This window comes from Temnothorax curvispinosus, unplaced genomic scaffold (genome assembly GCF_003070985.1).
Source record: "Temnothorax curvispinosus isolate PA1 unplaced genomic scaffold, ASM307098v1 QBEX01017793.1, whole genome shotgun sequence".
NCBI lineage: Eukaryota > Metazoa > Arthropoda > Insecta > Hymenoptera > Formicidae > Temnothorax > Temnothorax curvispinosus.
In genome coordinates, this window is record NW_020227573.1 from 137,597 (window position 1) to 160,660 (window position 23,064).

The 23,064-nt window shown below is 42.7% G+C and overlaps 1 protein-coding gene across 6 annotated transcripts; it reads left to right on the plus strand.

Moving 5' to 3' along the window:
* Positions 1–42: 42 nt before the first annotated feature.
* On the plus strand, positions 43–23,040 carry LOC112467728 (protein phosphatase PP2A 55 kDa regulatory subunit). Of its 6 annotated transcripts, XM_025036472.1 has the most exons (10): positions 43–710; positions 10,947–11,271; positions 16,862–16,927; positions 17,228–17,325; positions 18,012–18,290; positions 18,470–18,647; positions 18,796–19,130; positions 19,374–19,589; positions 19,718–19,885; positions 20,009–23,040. In XM_025036472.1, exons 2-9 carry the CDS (start codon positions 11,187–11,189, stop codon positions 19,868–19,870), a joined length of 1,410 nt encoding a protein of 469 aa, XP_024892240.1. In that variant the 5' UTR covers positions 43–710; positions 10,947–11,186; the 3' UTR covers positions 19,871–19,885; positions 20,009–23,040. The 6 variants fall into 6 exon arrangements, with proteins under 6 accessions (XP_024892240.1, XP_024892238.1, XP_024892239.1 ...); XM_025036470.1 differs by lacking the exons at positions 43–710; positions 10,947–11,271 and adding an exon at positions 12,853–12,976; XM_025036471.1 differs by lacking the exons at positions 43–710; positions 10,947–11,271 and adding an exon at positions 13,422–13,642.
* The last annotated feature ends 24 nt before the right edge of the window (positions 23,041–23,064 follow it).

Sequence of the window (23,064 nt, forward strand, 5' to 3'; positions counted from 1 at the left end):
CGACGCGCGACGGGCTGGTGGCTGGTGGCAGTGGTGGCAGGGCAGGGTAGCACTGGTGCGAGTAGCCGAGTACTCACTCACAAATCTCACAATCAGTAGTAAACACCAATCGGTGTAAGACGGAACGGTGTAGGACTGTCGGAGCTGTCGGGTGTCGGGTGGTAACCGTCGTCGCGCATTACGGTGCACGCGGCATAATCGGCATTCGGCATTCGGCATTCGGCATTCGGCGGCCCGCCCGGCGTGCAGGCCGTGCAGCGTGTCGCGTCGCGCATCGCGTACGGCGTACGGAAACTGGAAAAGTGGAAAGGAGATAGGAGAGAGCGCGTCGCGCGGGGTCTACAGCTACGGTGTTGCACAGTGCACGCATCGTTTCCCAAAAGACACCTGATGAAGTGATGAAAAGGCATCAGATCTGATCAGCTCGCCTCGAGGGCGCGCGGCCAAAAGACCAGAGGGCAGAGGGGGATTATCCTCGGTGTCACGGCAAAGTCATCGACACCGATGCGAGTTATCGGAAATATCGGACCGAGTGGCGAGTAACGTCCTGTTAGCGCGACCGTTCCGAGTTTCGAGTTCCGAGGGAGCAGGAGAAGGCCCATCCTGTACGTACGACCACCACGTACTCCACGTACTCCACGTAGTCGCGATCGGATCCGCCACTCGCCAGCACTCGCCAGCAGGATCCGTTATCCTTACGGGTGTCACGGGTAAGTCCTCTACTTTTGCAAGTTATATCGGGCGGAAGTTTGCGACGCGACGCGACGGCGAAGGCGAAGGCGAAGGCGACCGCGTTTAACCCGGTCGCGCGGTCTCTTATTTTTCCAAGGTCGGAGGAATCCTTTTACGTTACAAAGGAACGCAATGTTTTTTCCCGCCACGCGTCCTGCACCAATGAATAACGCAACGTGTGACTTTTCACTCTTTTGCGGGACACGAAACACCGATATCCTGTGTCCCGTCCCCGCGCGCTTTTTCTTTTAATTTCAAATCAAATTAAATTAAATATACAAGTATCGCGTTCTCCTCTCTCTCTCTCTCTTTTAAATATAAATCGACTGCAGTTGTATAACCTTGGTATTTTTGAGCATTGGACTCACGAGAGTATGAGAGGGGCGACGTGTACGCGTGATACGTAATTTTGGTCGTTCTCAAAAAAGTTTGCAAAGTTTGCGATTCAAAATGTCGAGTGTCGGTGACACCTGCATCCTGCATCCTGCATCCTGCATCCTGCATCTCGGCCTCGGCACGCACGTGCGTCGAAATGACGAGGAATGGTGCGCGAAAACATTAGCTTGCATTGCCCTGCATCGTACGGCACGCTTTTACTTTGCACCTGCTGCATTCGAACCCGAAACACTGATCGTATACAGAGTTCCCTGCAGGACGAGACCCCATTGCAGTTTGCAGTCGATTTAAATTTTTCCAACAGCTTGTCTTGTGTCCAAGTCGATGAGAAGACGGGCGCGAGCGTACTACGTACACGTACGTCCTGGACAATACGCACGTTTTAATTAGAAATACAAATCTCGTTATGTTGAAACGGTGGTTGATCGTTGAGGGTCACTGGGTCGCGAACATCTATTGCCGCTTGGCAAATAAGCCCTTCCGGTTACGCCTTCGTCGCGGTCGGTCGTCTGTCGTTCGTCGTCGTTTGCTCGAGTCCAAGACATCCTTCACATCCTTGCGTTGCGCCGGACAACGGTCAATGGTAATATCGCGATAACGCATACACGATCGTCGCGGCGCGGCGTGGCGTAGCACCAACTGTATCTACATACAAGCAAAAACGCCTGTGTTTGATATTTGATTGTATGTACGTTAAGTCACTTGACTTGATCAACTAGCGCAAGTTGATTGTCGCGGCGTTGATGAGGGTAAATGATTATTTCATTTACGGACACAGGCACAGTTCATTGATTTGGCCAAAAATTTATTTCGGGTCGGGGCTTCTCTCATATTACTACTGTATAAATGTTGATATCGTTCGATCTATTCTCCTTGCTTAAAGTCCTATCCATCTACTTAAATCTATGTAGATACTAGATATATTACTGTGCGGATGGACGTTAATTATAGCGTTCGCGTCAACTGTTATATAAAAGACGAAATTTATGCGACACAAGTAAAGCAAAAATTAATTTGTGTAAAGAAACGTGATGGGAGAGAGAGAGAGAGGGGGGGGGGGGCGTTTTTTACTTTACTTGCGCGGTTTAACGCAAAAGCAAGTTGCATCCCATTAATGCGCGCCTCATCGATATTCAATCAAAGTGAATCGAAAGATGAAATGCATCATCAATCGCGTTAACGCCTAATTAATTATCTATCGGTCTCGCGGATCACGTCGTGCTACAGAATTTCGGATCGCTGCGAAATGGTAGTTGTAAATTAGTCCGTAGCCTCCAGCGGCTAACATTTAAGTCTATTTGTCTCGCGTTTGTTGCCATGCCTAATTTTACGGAGGATAACGGCAACGTGTTACCGATTGTATGATATTCTAGTACCATTGTCCGTTGCAACTAGGGCAGTATGCTAGACGATTGATTTGGAATTACGTTTAAACCTTTACAGTGAGGAGGGGAGGGAGGGGGTTCACTCTGGCATCTGACGTAAAAATAGTTATTCGAATCTTTCGTTGAAGGCGTCGCGAATCGAATCGAAATGTCGTACACGTGCACGTATTTCTTTGAAAAATCGAGAGAGAGAGGGGTGCGGAGGGGAAGCACTATTCTTGCCCTTTATCACGTGAGATTCCGTGCAAATGTTTCGCTGATTCTGTGGCGTAGAATGACAATATCAGTGTAGAAAATACTACATCGACTACAAGCCGTATAACTTCCTCCTTCACATCTTCCCGCATATACGCGCTTACCTTACATTAAAGGTCGCACCTGTTTTCGATTCATGGGCTTTGATAATCTAAACACGATATATTCTTTTCGCGTTTATCGCGCACATGTTTGACGCGTGCGTAACCAAGTTTCTGATCGTTCAGCGGCTCGCTCGATCAGCGGCTTATATCCGTCAAACTTGGCAGATTGACGCCCGAATTAATACATAAAAAATGATTTGCAGTTTGCAACGTTTGACTTGGGTTTTGTTTGAGGAACATGGCGAAAAATTTTCACGTTGTCACACATTGTCGATAGACAACGATAATAAAAACTTTATCGAAAGGAGCACGTAGATCCGGAGCACGCGTCCGGTCGTAATGTTTCATTGATTTGTTTTTCATTTAAGAGAGAAAAGAAATGAATATACTTGAATATACGTATCGCGCGATTATTACGTTTATCGTCTCAAGACTGATCGACGCCGTCATTATTGCTACCAATGTAAATTTCGTAAACATTTAAACCAACGTTCTCTGCGCAGCTCGCGAGAGTGATGTTCGTATGGAGATGAAAGCGAAAGTACGACACGGTGTACCTATCTCTCTCCGAAACACGTACCCTAACGATCTCGCATAATGTCAAGAGTATGCATCTGCATTCCTTGTGTCCTCGGAGTTTAAAATATGTATTATCGTTACCTCAAATTTTTTTAATAATAAATCGTCATTGTCAAATCATTTGCTTATTAGCCGCGAGCAAGGTCTTCCACGCGCAACTCGCTCTCACCCTGAGCATCCCGGGCCCCGGACCCCGGGTCCCCCAGGGCCCGAGAACTTTCCACACACCACCACACGTCGCGAGGCGAGATACCTACTATAATACCGATGTGAATTGAATTCCGAATGTAACCGGTGCTCACCTTGGCCCACTCTTTCAGGCTCTCTTATTTACGCTTTTTGACCAGCGAATTTATGTTTTATATATATATATAATGCATAATACACTCATCATGCGAATCGCAAGTCCCGTCAAAGGAACTTTATTTCAATATGTCGCTATTGAAGATGAGTCTCAAATTTTAATTATCACAATTTCATTTAAATTTGCGACCAATAATCTCACTATTATATTATATATGTACGAGTTACTATTATTACGTCCATAAATACTTGTATCTTGACGTAATTATGAAACTGTACGTGACTGACTATGATAAAATCAACAGGTGTTATAGAATACCACCTGATTGGAACGGAGAGAAAAGGCTGCTGATGCACTATCCTTGTATAATTATAATCGATATAATCATAATCGACATGCGATTGGCGATAATTGGCGATAATTGGCGATTTGTAGAGATAGTTGAAATCCCATCAAAGAAAAATAATTCTTTACATTTATTTTATATCATTGACATATACACGCACATAAACGTATATCGCTTGATCCCGCGGGATGATTTCGAAACTGTTCTCGCTTGCGTCAATGTAACGTAATAGATTAGTATTCTTCTCATAAACTTGGTCTTGGTTTCCTTTCACTAGTTGCGACGTCCGAATGTTCACGTGGAATGTAGCTCTCAAATAGCTTTTATAGTTGATTCGACGGCTTAATTTCGTTGAATTGCTCCGCGACCGAAACCGATTTAAGATTTAATATATCCTGTTACTTTAGTGCCAGGACAATAATGCAAATAAGTTTTAAGTCGATGTCTCACAGTCAGTGAAATCTCATTGTCAGTCGAAACTCATCGAAAAAGCCACCAAAATCTCGCGATTGTCAAATAGATATTTTACTATTTTAGTTTAGATTAAGTGCGTAGGCGGCCGTGACCATTTCATTATTGAAACTGTTTTGCATATTTGACCACTAGATTGAGAATTTTTCTTACCACAAAATCTGAATAATTATGATCAACGACGAATTACGATCAACGTTTGCAGATTCGGTAAATGTGAATCTCGTTTCGTGCAGTGTTGTCGAAAATAGCGCGTCTCGATTGTATCTGCATGCTCGAAATAATGGAGAAAATCGTTTCGATTAAATAATTACTGCCATTTCTCATTCCGCCAGTGGTAGATCGCTCAATAGTAGTCAATACGCATATCTTGGCCAGTTTGTGTTCGGGTAACGTGCAATGGGGAGCACGTGCGCTATTTGCCCCGCCATTAATTCGTCGTTGAACGTTCGCTTTATGTACCTACCTGACTTTGACTATTGTGTGTGTGCGCGTGCGCGTGCGTGCGTTAGTCAAACTTAAAAATTATCATTTTGGAGATAATTTCAGAATACATATTTTATGTTATGATATGTATCCGCCATTATACAGATTACGTTTTCCACTTTTATTTCCAGCGCTTTGTTAGTTTGGAGAGCTAATTATACGAGAAAAAATGGCGATGACGTAGCGCAGACATTTAAATGAAAGTTCTTTATGTTAACTAAACTATTCGTTAGAATCTCGTATCGTCGAACAAATCAATTTTCAATCACCTTAACAAATTCTTTTATATCGATCTTACCTATCTTTTCTCGAGCGCGTTACACGTAATCGATTACAAAAAATGAATAGATATCTGTGCGCGCGTACGTGTTTCGCTACGCCGTTACGTCATTTTTTCATCTTTTATTATATTATAATTTATAATATTATTCTGCTTCTTGAAGAGAAAAAGTTAGAAGGTTAGTCAGAGAGTCACTAACGACGACAGACACAAAAATTCGAGCACGTTCTCATTACCGGTGCGCGGCGGTTTTTGCCGAAATTTATATAACGAACCGGCGTGGCGCGGCGCGCGGAGAGCTCGAACGGGGCGCGTTATCCCTCTCGATGGCGACGCGCGATGACCGAGACTACCGAAAGATGCACTCGGCGACAAAGATTTCAAACCTTTAGCACCACTGCATGTGCTTCTTTAGCACGCGGTTTCTCAAGTCAATAAAGCCACGAGCTATCGATCCGCAAGAATCCTCTCTGTCTTTCTCTCTTCTTTAACCGCTCTTTAACCCGTACGTATCTTCCTTCTCTTCTCGAAGGCGAGCTGGCGCATGGCGGAGTACTACGCTACTAACAGATATACATATAATATATATATAGATATAGATAGTCAGATCAGATAAAAGATAGACGGACCGGACCACCTTTCGCAAGGACGCTCAAATCATCAGAGGTGGACATCACATGGCTGACATGGCGTTTATCAATCTCCTGACGCGCGGACTGCGGCGCGGCGCGTTACCTGTGACCTGTGACTTGTGAGAATGAATAACACGATGGCGATACCGCGCCTACATGCGCGAATCGACGAGTCACTCTACATCTATCACCATCTATTTTAGATTTAGATCATATAGATTTATTGAGAAGAGAGAATTGAAAAAAGTTTGTTTTCGCGTCTGTCTTTTAACGTGTCTTCCTCAGAACCATGTACTTACTGGCGAATTTATTCAGAAATACTTGGTCCCGCATCATCTATAAAGATCGCGATCACGATCGGCGATCCAGTAGTGTTAGAAGCGTTTGTATTATATACGTACATAGTTTTGATTCTTCTATATACACAATAACACTGCGATTTCGTGCAGTTGCATCTTGCAATCCAGTTATTACACGCTCGCTTTATTACATATCCATTGTATTACCATATTATCCACGCAAAGTACAATAATTGTCAAGCGACAATTACTATAATATATTCCGTCACAATTAGTTGGTTGATAGCGTTGAAACGTTGTTACTCTGTATAGCTCTATATACCAGAGTCGTGCACGATGGCTCGTGCCTTGAAATACATAGCTCTTTTATTACATAATATGATACGCTTCTTGCTCTAAATTCGTCGGCAAGTACATGCCTCTGGAAGATATGAACTTTAAACGAGCAATTCGGTATAAAAGAAGAAGCGGGACATTGCTAGTCCAAGTGCTATCGACTATCTCAACTATTTAGGTCAACGGTATCGCGTAGAGTGACTACGTCGGCGTTCGGCGTCGCGTCGCGGCGTCGGGTCGGTTCGTCTGTCAACGACGTTGCAGCGTTGCAGGTGCATCTCTCAGCATTTAATATGTACGCAGGATGCTAGCCGCGATATCAGCCGAAAAATAAAAGCCATCCTTATATTATAATACCCATCCGAGCGGCAGGTATAGTTGCAAGAAAGAGCGCAGGTGCTTGCAAACAGAGATCACTCGCGATTACTTCGGTGCGGGCTCCCCGGAAGGATCAAGGCTCCATCGACGGCGACGTGCGAAGGATTCTCAGGATCGTTCGCTTTCCGAGCCAATTATTTCAATATACGATAGCTAGGATAGGCTATTTGCGTTGCAACGTTATATTTTCTGATGAGGGCTACCTATTAACGGCATCCCGATGGACATTTTTAATAGGCTATTAATGTTAACGCGACGTACTTTCTAACGCTGATGGATGGAGCTCTCTCTCTCTCTCTCTCTCTCTCTTTGCTCGACGATACGTGTAATGCTATTTTGTGTGTGTGCGTGTGCGTGCGTGCGTACGTGCGTGTTTAATCATGTTTTTAGGGCAATAATGAAGCGACATTTTATTTGTAAGATAATTATAATAAATGCGGATTGCATTGCACATTTATATGGAATTTTCTAACGCGATTACGTTTACTCGACAAAACACATATTTTGCACTTATAGCCGAAGGAAGCAAAAAGGATATTTATCGAGAGATATCCGCGACTATCTTTTTCTCTCTTTGCTCTTCCTGCATGTCTCTATAGTTTGAGGAAGCGTCTCTGTCGAGTTCTGCTTTCATTCCGCTTTGAAATTACTATCCTACGGGGCCAACACTCTACGCTACGCCGAGATACGGTATTGGCGAAATATCGTGACTCGTTTATGGATTCGTCGTTACGAGTATATGTATATGCATTTGTTGCATTTCTCGTAAATTCATTTTTCTCTTTATGTACAATACTTCGGGTAAATAAAGTAAAGCTGCAACTGCGAAGTCTTACAAAAGCAGCAGGCAGTTATAGGGGTTCATCGATATGACCTACTACCTAATTGTAAGCTTTTCTAGCACTTTCCTCGACATCATCAACATTAGCCTACTATTACTGATATGTATGTAAATTTACTTTTTTTTCCAATATTTCTTCAATACTCTATTTCTCAATCCCGTAAAATCTATCGTAAAAATTTTTTCGTTTTTCATCGATGCCATAACATATCGCATATGATTCCCGTGATTATTTATAATAATATCACTACATCGGTACATTAATTTGTAACGATTTGGTCAGATTTGGCTGAAATATATTTTCGTCCTATCGTATAATAATATCTAATGTTTCGGTCCTGCGCGCGCTTCACACAAAACTAATAATAATGTAGGATAACTTTTAGGAATGAAAATTAGGAACGCGATGTGGAATGGGTAGTTTTATTTTAATAAATGAAAATTGCTGGCAAGCCTCGAATATACGAGCTACGACGAAGATGTCGGAGAAAGCTTACGACTGTGGCGACAGTTGACGCAGCTTTTACGAAATATGGGATGGATTATAATTTGAAAAAGTATACATGATACAATTATACAATAATTGATATAATAACCCTCGCAGACGTAATAAGAAAGATCATATAGAGATGCGCCGTGTTGCCTCTTTTGCTCTTTTTTTGTGCAAGCACAAGCCTGTTTCCTACGTCCTACACGCTACACACACGATGCCGATGCAGCAGTTATTTCTTAATATCATTTGTTTTTTTCTAATCGGGTATTTTCTATCGGGATCAATGGTATTCGCTTAACGGCGATTTCACCTCTGCTTGCTTGCCTGCCTGCCTGCCTACAACATACCTGCTTTTTCGCGCGACTTTTTTCCCCTTTATTCCCTATTGGCTATTTCATCTCCTCGGATCATTACCATTTCAATAAGACACAAATTTTTGCGGCGCGTGCGATTACTCGCTGGAAATGTACGCGAATGAAAGATATTTTTGGGCATAAGATCCAGCCGGAAAATTCTCTGGCCCGGCGCCAACGATTCCAGTCTTCGCGTCGCGTCGCGTCGGCTCGGCTCGGCAAACTAATTCATCCGTCTACGTCTACGAGATTATACCCTTTTTTCGCCGTGAATATCATGAATCAGAGATCCATAGTCGCGTGGACTTTGTTAACCTTAACACATATCTAATTTGTTCTAATATATAATAGCTTATCATATACATATTAAGTTGCGCAGACTCTGTGGTCGTTGGTCGTACTTGACCCGTCCGACGGATCTGATGTCAGATCTGTCGGATTATTTTTTCGAGTTAAACGCCGAAATTTCTCAAGTAAATTTGGGACTGACAATATTTTAAAGTTACTAACGTCATATATTTTCAATATCAAAATCCGCAGAAGAGTGAAAAGTTGAATAAGGTAAATTATTCGATAATTGCGCCGAAATTTACTTTAATTTAATCATATTATTCGAGCTTCCTTTGTCTTACAAGGATCGTCGCGATAATCTCTATTTCTATCCATTGCTCAAATGGAGAATGACGATATGGAGCGTGCCGCGCGAGTATGATCCGTTCGCAAATTAGTTCATATATATATAGTGACCTTACCATTTGAATCGTTAGGTAAGAGATTCGCCGTTGTAGTAGAGATTTAGCGTTAAACATCCAGCCTTGTCTCTTTTCGCAAATGGCGTTTTACTTTTGCACTATATGTAACTATATCAGCTAAAATTTAGATTTAGGTAATTATGAAAATAAAACAATATTAATTTTCAGTATTTTCAATCGTTTTAACATCGCGATTCGCGATCATTCGGATCCATTTGTTATTTGTTATTTCCATTAGGATACAGCTGCACGTTATTCGGGATTCGGGACGAAAAGAGTTTTGGCCGATGGCAAACTCTCACGAGTCATAAACTTATAAGACTTACACCAATTTAACATTGCGGCGCCGGATCTTCCGTAAATAATATACGTACTGTATGCACATATGTTTGTATGTGTAATGTATATACCTATGTACGACTTGGATAATCATTCCCTTTTCATTATCGTTATTTACCACTTGTCAACGTTCAACGTGATTGCAGATATTGAGACGTATCATTAAACGTTAAGAACCATAATTGCGAAATATCTCGCGCGAAATTGACTGCAACATGTATGTTTGCAACGCGATTAGCGCACGTTGAATGCACGTCGAATGTATGTCGCGCGTGCCATATTTTTTGATATTTTTTGATATTATCAAGTTACAGAGTTACATATAGCTTTCGAGATCTTTATGTGACGGTGACGTGTATAAAATATATAAGTTTCAGATAAAGACGAAGCGATCTTTGAGTGAGAATAAATGAACGAGCGTTCTTATTATTAGCTACGTCTCTACGAGGTACTCTACGTAGTCGCGATGCAATGTGTCGAATTAAATGAGTCGCGATTAAATAAGCACTCGCGAGTATGTGTGCGTCTCGCACCACTCGCACACAGTTCGAACTTGCGACAATTGCGAATCGCATGTGGCCCTTCAGTCCTCAGACTTAACCCAAGGTCCATCACGTCTTACTTATCCGTACGCTGGATTACTGGATTACTGGATTACTCGATAACACACAACCAACCAGGGTTTTGTGTTCTGTAACGTGTCTGGATCGTGTCTTATTAATGTCCTACACGAGATATTGACGCGTTTAAGAGTATTACACGAATACTTGAATGTTTATACAACAGGCTTTTATCAAGCACGCATTTATGAAACGTATAATCGTGCGAGTACGGTTAAACAGCTTGTAAAACAGCTTGCCACAAGCGAGTCACAGCGAGTCGCGTTGTTTAGGTTTAGGTTTAGGAAAGTGTGCAATGGGGAAGATGGATATCGACTTTACGGTCTTACAAATCAGTCGCGATTAAAGCACGATACGCGATAAAAATCGAGTGAGATCTAAAACGTAAAACTTAAAACGTGAATAAAGAGGGAACACGAGAAGAGGGGAAAAAACCCCGAGAGACGGGAAGGAATCGTCTGAGTCGCCTGACGATCGATCGCCCGAACGACTAGACTTTAGATTTAGAGAAAGGGAACGTATAGACAAGAGACACACACACACAGAGAGAGATTTTGTTTTCCAGCGGCGACGAAGCGACAAAAGTGGACGAAGCTAAGGCTGACGCTGACCGCGAGAATAACAGCTGGCAGGAAGCTGAGGAGGTTAGCGAGGTGTCACCACGCGTCACGCCGGGGTGGTGGGTCTATGGGGGGCTCCGCCCCAGCGGTCCCCCGGCTCGAATCCAATCGGCAACTGCCGGAACGGCGGTGCCATCCTGGCACGGGCCAAGACCGCCCCGCTTCCGGTACCACTGTCCAAACGGATGAAGAGTCCCTCCAACGTCATGAGGCAGTCCAGCCTCACGAAACTCGGTTCCATCATCAACACCGCCGTCAACAAACGTGCCGGTGAGTAATGACAATGAGTATTAGTCTGACCGGTCTGCCCCTACCGTCTCATCGTCTCTTCAGACGTACGTTTCTTGAAACGCGCAAAACTCCAATTTTTTTCTGATTGACTTAAATTGACTGAAATACCAAGACGTGTTATTCGTTAGGAAGGAATATCGTTCCTTCCCTTTCCCTCGATGGAATATCTCCTTTCTAAATTTGTCGAATCGTCATCGGTGTCGTACGTCGCGCGTCTCAGTACAGGGTACAGGACTCGATGTTTACTTATAGTTTCAACTTGAAGCGCGTGGCACGTATATTTTTCGCGCGGACGCGAAGCGACGCGACAAACTTTTAAACTCTGGTCTGTCCTCGCGCCTATCCACGTGTGTAAGCGCTTTGGTTACCCCAGTTACGCCGTTTCGTGTCGCGCCTAATGGATAAAAGTAAAATAAACGTATATTATAGAATCAAATATGTACTTACGTAGAATTTTGAAATTTTTCAACGGAAAATCCTAATTGCAAAATTCACGATATGGTGATTTTGATCTTATTCCAGAATTTTAATCAGTATATAGACTCTGGATAAGCGATCGATACAAGAATCGGTACTTTGTGGCAAGTTACGATAATCCAGAGTAGCACTTTGAGATAAGCTCCGCACATAAGAAACTTAATTGTTTGTCTATCACGCGTAAACGTGTGAAAAATGCGTACGTGGAAATTGTTGTATCTATCGCACAATAGTCACAGTTCGGAATGTTCTTCCGCTACTTGATTTCTTTATCAGAGAACGTACATTGCGCTTTAATCGAACGACGTCAGCGTTCCACCTTTTCGACTCCTTCGAGTCGAGTTGGCTTTTACTCGAGCGAACCTGTATTACATTCCTGTCACCCTGCACGTATCCATCAAGGTTTTTCAACATTAAATAATAATGGGATTTTATTACGTGTCTAATCTATAGGTATATGCTTGCTTCGAGATAATTTGGAGCTTTCTCTTTTCACATCTTTTTTCACTACAAAGACACGTCGCGCGTCGTCCTCCCGAAGAACCGCACGTCGTTATACTTTATGCGCGTATATATAGAAAATTTTAAATCGATCGCTTACATATGTACAGCAAGTACTCAACATCCTTCTTCAATTTAACTATTGAACAGATTGTTTCTACTCGATTTAAGAATGTAATTTATTCTTAATTCTTACTTCTTTTTCTGCCTTCGTTACTGGCTTTTATCAGCTTTCGTTTCACAAATCATTTGCCGTGTATCGTAGCGTACGTGCCTGATATACTTATGTATATGTCTTTTTACGAAATCTTTTTTAAGTTAATAAAAGAAGCAATAAAACTTTGAGATTTTATATTTGGCGGCGTAAACACTTGTCCCGGAATCGACATTGCGTGCGAGAAGGAGCAAAGATTTCGAAATTGTTCACAATTCGTTAGAACGTCGTTGTGTGCGGGAAATACTCTGGTGTCGCGGTTGTCGCGTTGCGACGAGGTAAACTCGTCAAGGTAAGGTAAGGTGAGGTAAGGTTGCCGTTGATACGCGAGCCACGCGAGGATGTATTCGCTAGATCGTGTGCGTGTTGGAAGAAGCGCTGTCGCTGTCTATTCGAACGAAAATATGGTCCGTTACGTGGTAACGCGTAATAAGCGGAAGGAAGAGAAGAACACGAACGCCGCGGCCGTTTGCGCCGACCACACTTACTTCCGTGAGTACCGAAACGAGATGACTGGCGTGCAATTCACTCGCGGCTCGCGGGTAAGCGCAACTCACAGATCACCTACTTATATGTATTACATACAATACATCCTTGGGAGCCTAGCGCACGGAAAGTATGGAAACGTCTGTCCTTACGACAGTCGTGTCCAAATACTTGGAATCTTTCGAATTACATTGTTTTAGACATCAGAGATTTGTTATCGCGGTACGCGGGTGTTGAAATTTTAGTAGAGATGCAATCTCGTTAGTACAAACGTATTAACGTAGTGACTCTAATACGTTTGGCAAAGCGAGCTTCGTCGCTCGTCCTAGCTTCACGTACTTGGTACCACTTTGAGATAGTCTCTCGAGCGTCGCGTCGCGTCGCGTCTCGTCTCGTCTCGTCTCTTTCTGTCAACGTGATAAGTCAAGTTGCCGACGTGAGTCGTCGCGCCGATTAGTTGAGCGGTGAGCTTTCGGCCACTCTCTGGATTATTTCTGCGGATTAATCGAAAACGATGATTAGCCTTTCGAGCTAATTTCGGATGTTGGAAAATGGATCAGTCGGAAATCCGTGCCTTTGGATCCGGGACCTTGGCGCACTCGCGAGGGAGTACGACGTCGCCTCTGTTTTCTTCTCTCGAGGAGTTACATGACAAATTAACGGAGCTCTTAGGTAAATTCTACAACATCGAGAGCGAAAGCTCTTATATCTCTTATAATTTCTTCTTGGGTCGTGAGATGACCTCTCTCTGCGTCTCTCCTTGGAATAGCAGTGTACTAACAAATATCACGGCAAACATATATCCGCGTCGAGTCGCGGGTATGCCCTAGCACAGCTATTATAGCTGATGCCGTGTGCTAGGTCGCGCTCGATCTACGTAACACGCTTTTGCCAAGTGATCTCTCTGTTTTCGCGGGATTTCGCAGCTATGTTGTTATACGCAGACAGGTCGCTCGCGATTAAAGAGCCATGTTTGGAGCCACTCGCCTCTTGGCCCCGATCACATTTTATCAAGTACCTGTACGATCGAAAAAACATGGAATGTAAAACACGTTCTGGTCAAAGATATCGAAACTTTTTTGGGGAAAAAAGAAGAAACAACTTTCCAAGATAACAAAAACATTTTTACTGTCTTTAACGTAAATGTAAACGTAAACGTCAATGTGAGCAATGCTCTTGTTATTACTGCACGTTATTAAATTTGATATAGACTATAGACGAAAAGGAATAACTGTCTTTTTCTCGAGAGGCAGAGCTGTCTAACGTAAGCAACGAAATAACGACTGTGCAGTACTGTGTGTATGTACCTATTACATATCTCGATCTCGAGGGCACCTGGTATCTTTGCGGGTCTTATATCTGGATTATCTGGATTATCTGCTGCCGAAACGCTTTTACATTTTTTGGGTTGTTTGCTATCCAAATATACCGTTGGCGATCGGCGTTGGCCGATCGTGAACGATACGTGTGTATTGGAACTATTGGAAGAGAAAAGGGGAAGAGAAGAAACATCTCCGATACAATTACAAGATACAAGAGTAACGCGCCTGGCTCGTCCTCAAACTGAAACTCGTCAAAGTTGCCGCCTAGCCTCCTTGACGCTTGACGCCTTGCCGCGTAGCGGCGATTCGCGGCTTCTCGGCTATCCTCGTCGATCCTCGTCGATCTTCGTCAGTTCTCGTCTATTCTCGGCGGCACGTTCGCGCAGACTCCGCGCCGCGCGTCGTCGAGCACCGCGCACCGCGGCCACCGCCACCGCGTGTAACTGTAAAGATGGTGGTTACCGCGGAGCGGAGGTAGCGCGCGCGCGAGTAGCGAGACGGCGAACGGCGAGACCTGGCTGTTGGCTCAGTTGGCTGTGGCTCTGGCTGCGCAGTGACGTCACGCCATAGTCGCGTTGTGCGGTTATGCGCCTGTGAACTTCCGCCATTGAGAGCAGCCGCGCGTTACGTCGAGACTCGAGACTCGAGAGAGAGCGCGCTTTATGGCACGGTGCTTGGCCGAAAATATGTGACAGAGGATCGGTGGCGCACGGTCTGGATCAGTCGCGTGTTTCTCTCGCGTAGCGAACTATCTCGTCGCCAGTCGCCACTCGCCAGTCGCCTGCAGTCGCCTGGTCGAGTGCGAGTGGTCGCCGGCGTGGCGTGGTGTGGTCGTGTGGTGTGGTCGTGTGGTGGCTCACACGCGCCCGCGCCTGTCCGAGAGTGAGCGCGCGCGTACGCTCGTGGATCGTGGATCCCGTAAATCGGGAGTAAACTAGCGCGTGAACGCTCTCCTCTCTTCGCTCTCGCTCTCCGCTTGCGTGTATTGCCCCTCGTGTGTCGTGTCGAGATGGCCGGTAAGTAGTGCTCCAACTACCGTGGCTCTTAATAAGCCGGCGCATATACGTGTCCGCGCGCCGCCAACGACGCGCCAGCGACGGCTACGACGTTTCGCGCTGCTCCTGCTCCTGCTCCTGCTTCCTGCTGTGCAGCTCGTCTCCTCGCCCGCGCCGCGGCGAGGCGAACCTTGACCCAGATTAGGGACGCGGGTATAATCGCGACGCGAGTCCTCTCGGTCTGAACGTCTCTCTTCGCGTAATAGCGCATCCTTCGCGCCCGCACTCCGGATTCTCCCTGGTGCGTGGGGGGGCAGCTACCTATGTGCCCGTCGCCGGCGACGGCGACAACAGCGGTGGCGACGGCGGCGGCAACGGCAACGGCGGCGGCGGTGGTGGTGGCGGCGGTGGCGGTGGCGGCAACGGCGGCGGCGGCCTAGAAACACGATGGATTACGCCGAAACTTCAAGTAGGCTCACTTTTACCTCTCTTCCCCTCATCTGTTCCGCTCATCCTCCGCAATCCGCACGCGTGTCACGTCTCGCGCGACCTTCGCAGGTCGCAGGAGGACTTTGCGCCGGCCATCTTCACCGTGTCCCCTCTTCGCTTCTCTTCGCTCTCTATCGCTCTCGATCGCACAGTCCGTCTTCTACCGCTCGTAAGTCGTACGGTGTTTTCCAAGTGACCGAAGTGACTCCAACAAGCCACGCGCAACTATTTTCCAACAGAGATGATTTCTTTACTCGCTCTCTTGTTTGCAGACACACTCTTACTCTTGTCTGCCTTTCAGTTCAAAGGTTCAAAGTAACGCAGCAAAACCTTTGTCATCGGCGCGTAGGAAGCGTTACTGGCGTTACTGCATGCATTTTCTTTTGCTTCATCCCGCAGGTGCATAGCAGTAGTACCCTAGGATGGCCATCATTTCGCTTTACTCCTCTCAACTTGATATGCGCGCGAACCCCAGCTTCTCTCTCTCCCACATAATTTTTTTCTATTTGATCCAAAGCTTTGCGAAATAACAACGTACTTTTCTCCATTCCCTGCCATTGTGTGGAGATATATCTCATTTCCGTATTGGAAGTGCAACTCTGTATGCTACATCAGGGAGAGCCATCCAAGTTATTTCCACATAAATTTACTATTTCTAAACAACGTGCGTCACTTGTGCTACTCTGGGCTTCTTTACAGAGCTTCTATACAGATTGTATAAATCGAATGTTTATACACATTCCACCATCTATGGCTCTTGTTCTCCGTATGCAGGCATTTGATCTTAAATTTTTTCTTAGACTTACGCGGATCTTACTTAATAAAATAAAGACGTACGTATAAATGTATATTGTGCCATTTCTTTTCGTTTATCTGTTATGACTGGAAAGTTGCTATTGACAAAGACTAAAACGCACTGCGTTCTCTGATTAAGACACAAAAGGTGATCGCGTATTCCAAAGTAATTTTTATTATACTTATATCATTCGCGCACGCGCCAAGTTATCATGTCAATCTGAGACAAATGAGCAACAGGAGAGAGATATTTCGTTTTAAAATCACTATTATACGATATTATATTACAGGCAATGGTGACATACAGTGGTGCTTCTCACAAGTGAAGGGGACCTTAGAAGATGACGTTACGGAAGGCAAGTTTCACCAGAGAGAGAAACATCTTGTCTTTTATCTTATCGGTTTACCAGCATACCAAAATAAAACAAACAACTAGTCGCGAATCACGGCTTTGCACATGCGTATCGAGATTCTGATTCAAAATTTATCTCGCGTAGCGCACACAAATTCATTCTTTTAGTTTGCATTACAATACAGATATAGATTAATGTATTCTTGACTCACGTCAAGATTCTTTCACAAGTTTTGTCATATACTGTACAAAATTATATTTGTATAATAAATATGAGTGTTACGTTTTTTTTTTCTTATTGCAGCTGACATAATCTCATGCGTTGAATTTAATCACGATGGCGATCTCCTCGCGACAGGAGACAAGGGTGGACGCGTTGTCATTTTTCAAAGAGACCCCATTGTAAGTGCAGTTGCAATTATACGATTTAAAAGATGGACAACGTTCTGTTTAAAATATGATTAGCCAAACAATCCGCGTGTCACTCTTAATACGTATGTCTTGCACACATGTTGCTACCTTTTTTTTGTGACGACGTAATACATCCTATGATACACGTATAACGACACGTGACGATACGCATCTTACGCGAGTCACGTATATTTGGAGCGTCATGTTAGAGTCTCAACTCTGATACGTTCCATCGATGACGTTTGATGTATAGAAGAAGAAAATACACGTTACATATTTACAAGACTTTCTATTTTGTTGTAAGACGCATTCGCGATATCACGTGCGACGCGGCCGTGCATCAATGTTAGAGATCTGACTGTTTCTACCATCTTTACACACAAAGGCAGGCTTATGTAACATTTAATAATCTGGTATCTGTCTGATCTTCTATTGGGCCACAAACGGCTCTTCACTGAGTCTATTAAAGACGTAAGCCGTTTGAGCTTACACGATGGACATTGATCAAGATTGCTTAGATGAGCATTATAAGATTATAGATGTAGATGGTTATAAGTTATAAACTTTCAAGCGTGATACTTGGATTGTTACAACTGAATCTATCAACTAGTATTAACGTTAAGATACCCGTGTTGTTAAAGTAATAAATTATGAAAATGATAACATTGTTTGCACAGAGTAAAAACAGTATACCACGAAGAGGCGAATACAATGTGTATAGCACTTTCCAGAGCCACGAACCTGAGTTCGATTACCTAAAATCACTAGAGATAGAAGAAAAAATTAATAAAATTAGGTGGCTAAAAAGAAAAAACCCTGCTCACTTTTTACTCTCCACGAACGATAAAACAATCAAGTTGTGGAAAGTTAGTGAGAGAGATAAAAGAGTGGAGGGGTATAATACGAAAGAGGAGAATGGCACGATACGCGATCCTGCCTGCATCACTGCCTTGAGGGTAAGGGATTCTGGGTTGTATACTTGATTTATTTATATTCTGGATTTACCTTACTATTATCAAACGCGCGACGATAAAAGTTTACGTGTGTCATCTATTTTGAGAAGAGTAGTACACAACGTGTATAAAATTTTGTTTGATACGCTTTTTTTTATTGTATTACCGCGTGTGTTACATAGGTGCCAACCATAAAACCAATGGAGTTGATGGTAGAGGCATCACCAAGGAGGATATTTGCCAATGCGCACACCTATCACATAAACAGTATAAGTGTCAACAGTGATCAAGAGACATACCTCAGTGCTGATGATCTTAGAATTAATCTTTGGCACCTTGAGATAACTGACCAGAGTTTTAGTATCCTTTCTTTTCTTTATGAATCGTGCATGAATCAATATTTCTTACATTGGATGATATTTTCTGCAATATTCCAGAATATTAGTTTGTCAGCTTATAGCTTATATAATATTAGGAAATATATAATTTTCCTAACCGTAGCATACAGATATAGTAGACATTAAGCCAACTAATATGGAAGAGTTAACGGAAGTCATAACTGCGGCGGAATTTCATCCTGCGGAATGCAACGTGTTGGTGTACAGTAGTAGCAAAGGAACTATTAGACTTTGCGATATGAGATCTGCTGCTCTCTGCGATCAGCACAGTAAGCTCTTCGAGGAGCCTGAAGATCCAACCAATAGGAGTTTTTTCTCAGAAATTATTTCAAGCATAAGCGATGTAAAGCTCAGTAATTCTGGAAGATACATGATCAGCAGAGACTACCTCAGCGTGAAAGTGTGGGACTTGCAAATGGAGACAAAACCAATCGAATGTTATCCTGTAAGTTTGTATGCTCTGTGATATTCTTAAGGAAAGCGACACACACACACACACACACACATCTTTTATAGAAATGAAACTCTTGATATGTGCGTAACCCGCTGTCGTAAACCTACATTTTCTGCAACAACCTTTTTTTTTCATTCGATAAATATTTTCTACTTTATCGCAGGAGATGTATATCATCATTCGCGTATAACTGTGTCACATAATTGTCTGAATATAACCTTTTTGTTACAACAGGTACACGAATACTTGAGATCAAAATTATGTTCATTGTATGAAAATGACTGTATCTTCGACAAGTTTGAATGTTGTTGGAGCGGTAATGACTCTGCTATTATGACGGGCTCGTACAACAATTTCTTCCGAGTATTTGATCGTACGACCAAACGCGATCTTACTTTGGAGGCAGCACGCGACATTGCCAAACCGAAAACACTCCTGAAGCCAAGGAAGGTTAGTACATTTACGAGATCTTGCTTTATTCTCATAAAGAGTCATATTGTACGCCAGCCGTGCATATTGCATATGCCGCGACTTAAAGTTGAAACATTTACTTATGTTTGTTACACGCGCGTGCGTAGGTATGCACCGGTGGCAAACGCAAGAAGGATGAGATTAGCGTCGACTGCCTGGACTTTAATAAGAAAATACTTCACACTGCGTGGCATCCATCTGAAAATGTGGTGGCTGTCGCTGCTACGAACAATCTCTTCCTATTCCAAGACAAACTCTAGCATATCTGTATGCAAGTACGTAAATAATTTGAATTGAATATTAGCTAGACTGCTAGAGAATCAAGCCATATTAGCATTGAAGTTTTGCTCGTGTGATTTGTGTGGTTACGTGCGACGTAAACCGATTGTCTCTTGTAGATTATACAACGGTATATATTGACGTGAGCTAGGCACGTTGAACTGAAAACTCCCAGTGGAACCACAGGTGTCCGAGAGTACGAGTGACGATAGTCGACTACTAGTCTGTCAGTGGTTGACTGACCGAAAAGTGGTGTACGTAGCGCCGTCCACGCAGCTCACATTCATACATACTATACACACACACACACACACACACACACACCAGGATAGACATACCAGGATTGTGCACCCCATAATTTGTCGCGTGCATATGTGTATGAAAAGAGATGTGCAAACGCGAAACACACGCATAACTCTTCAGGCTATCAATAAATTCGCTAGCTCAAATATATTCGCAGATGAAAAGGAGACGTACGCTTTCGGCAGAATATGTGATTCAATCGATTCGCAGACTCGTGTTGGCAGTTGATATATGACTTATATAAACTACTAATGGTTAGTAATCTTTTGCGCTTGTATTATAAAAAATTGTGCCATCGCACAGCGTAGTCTATATGTGACTCGGCTACACAGAGACTACCAGGGTGTTTGATTATCCTATCAGTGAAACAGGCGGCAGGGTGAGCGGAGCGCGGGGATACGGATTACGAGTCGCGCGCTGCTGTTTACGCACACGTCATACGAATATGTGGTACAAACTTTATAAGTCTTTTTCCTTAATTGATATATGCCTAAATAGCGTGAAAAAAAGCAAAAAAGCAAAAAATAGAAAAGAAAAAGAAAAACGAGAGGAGTCAGTCATGCCAATGAGATTAATCTGTAATTATTGTAACGATATAATTTTACTTATTGTATTTGTTGTACTTGAATTATGGCACGGGCGACACTTGAATTACGAACGGAAAAAGAAAAAGAAATACGCGAGAAAATCAAGTCGTCGAAGCAAATTTTCCTCTTACAACGCGCTTTGCGACTAATAATCCGATCCGAGCGTTTCTGACCTCGACGTAAGAGAGTATGGAGTAAGTAAATAAATAAGAATGACGAATAGTTTTGTGCTTGTAGAATCGAAATGACGACGGTTACCACTATGAAAGCGTTCGACTTTCGATAAAGTAACCTGTGTCTACATTATTTGTCTACCATTTACCGTTTATAATACACACGTCGGTATCACGCTTGTTAAACGCGCGTGCGTGATAGGCCTATTTTCTCGTTAGTTTATTACTCTCGCGAATCAATTGTTTATCTCAGTCGCCAATACGAGTCAAAATGACGATAGAAAGTATAATAAGCCGGTATCTTTCCTTACATTATGGATATCTGGAAAAACCAAATGTTGCTGCACTAAATACATCAAGCAATAAGTGGCGCCGATTTAAGACAATGTATAATAAAATATATCAATCGTCATTTTCTAAAAAAGAAAAAAAAAGATGTGCCCCGATCGGGAGATAAACGGAAATCGCATAGATATGGAATACAGATTTTCTAATCTTTCTTAATAACTTATCGACACTCTTATACTCCTACAGATATAAGCAGCAATTTCGTACATGAATAAAATAAACCTAAAAGTGCATTTGTGACGATGGTAAGCTGGGCTTGCAGAGTTTATACAAATAAAATATTTGCCGAATAATGTACACCAGCATAATGTAACTTTGATAAATATCCAAATCATGAAACAGAATATTCATGTTGAAAACTCACACACGCGTCCTCTACAATCTTTTTACCATTTGCCATTTACCATTTACCATTTACATTTCTTTGCACATCCACCGTTGTATCGTGGAAAGTAGCACGTCGGTAAAGTAATGCGATATAATATACGCAGACGACGAAAATAATACACAAGTAATGAATAAAAGTAATGGAAAATGATTCGATACATACATATACGAATATTTCGTATATTAGTTTTCAATGTCGAATCGTCTTGTAAGAACAATCCGCAGATCGTCAGATATATACGTATCAGAGAAAGCTTTAGAGATGACGCGTTAAATTGTGTGCTTTCTATATGCAATCGATATTCTAATTTCATAATTATCTACACATGTATATTACGACATACGTGAATCATATTTACAATATTTCTAAAGAGATTTTTATAAAGGGATAGAACTCGACGTTTTTACCCAGATAGACGTCATATTACGTATGACCGGAGAGCGTGTTCCTTTGGGTCTGTTTTTTATTATCGCTGAACTGCCTGCACTAGTTTAGCGATAGAGAAAACAGACCCTTGGTTTTTTCACGTTGCGTGTGAGTTTTAAATGTGACGTGTGTGTGTGTGTGTGTGTGTGTGTGTGTATCATATATACATATGCATATACAGACATGCACGTACATATATACATACATGATACATATAAATATATTTCTAAAGTAAAACTGCGTGGGAAAAAAAAACTGCTTCGTGATAATGTAAGAATAAAGTTGTAGATTTATAGAGACAGGATTGAAATTGAAACAATGAAAAGATATATGCACATGGAATGTAATTTTTTATGGTAAAAATAACGCTTCTTCATTGGACGACGTGCTTGGACGATCATCGATGGGAATACGCGAAAGGTTCAAGGTTAATAAGTTTCACGTATGTACAAATCATTTTGGAATATGTCGGAAGAGTAGTTTTGAAGATCTCTTAATTTTCGATTTGTGAGAAAACAGGGGGGGGGGGGGGTGAGAGAGAGAATAGATAGTTTTTTAAAAAAAGATAAAGAGCGACGACCGGGATTATACCTAAGGCTGATCTGATTAAATTCGTGGATCGTGAATTTGAATGGATTTTTAAAATATAACATTGACAATTCTTTTGGAAAAAAGTCTGCATAATTGACAATTATAATATACATATAATGAAAAGTCGTTTTAATTAATTATACTCCGCATCGATCTGCATTCATCAGTCATCAGTCATCACTCATCGATTCATTACTCATTTACACAACGAGCGATTTCATTTAGGTAGCGTTTAATTAAGTTACGATCGCAAACAAAGACCCTTTGGATATACTATATCTTGTGCGCTGTTTCCAGAGCCAATAAATTGCGTATTATTATTACGTTTCTTGTAACTCGGTGTTGTTCTTTATTAATTC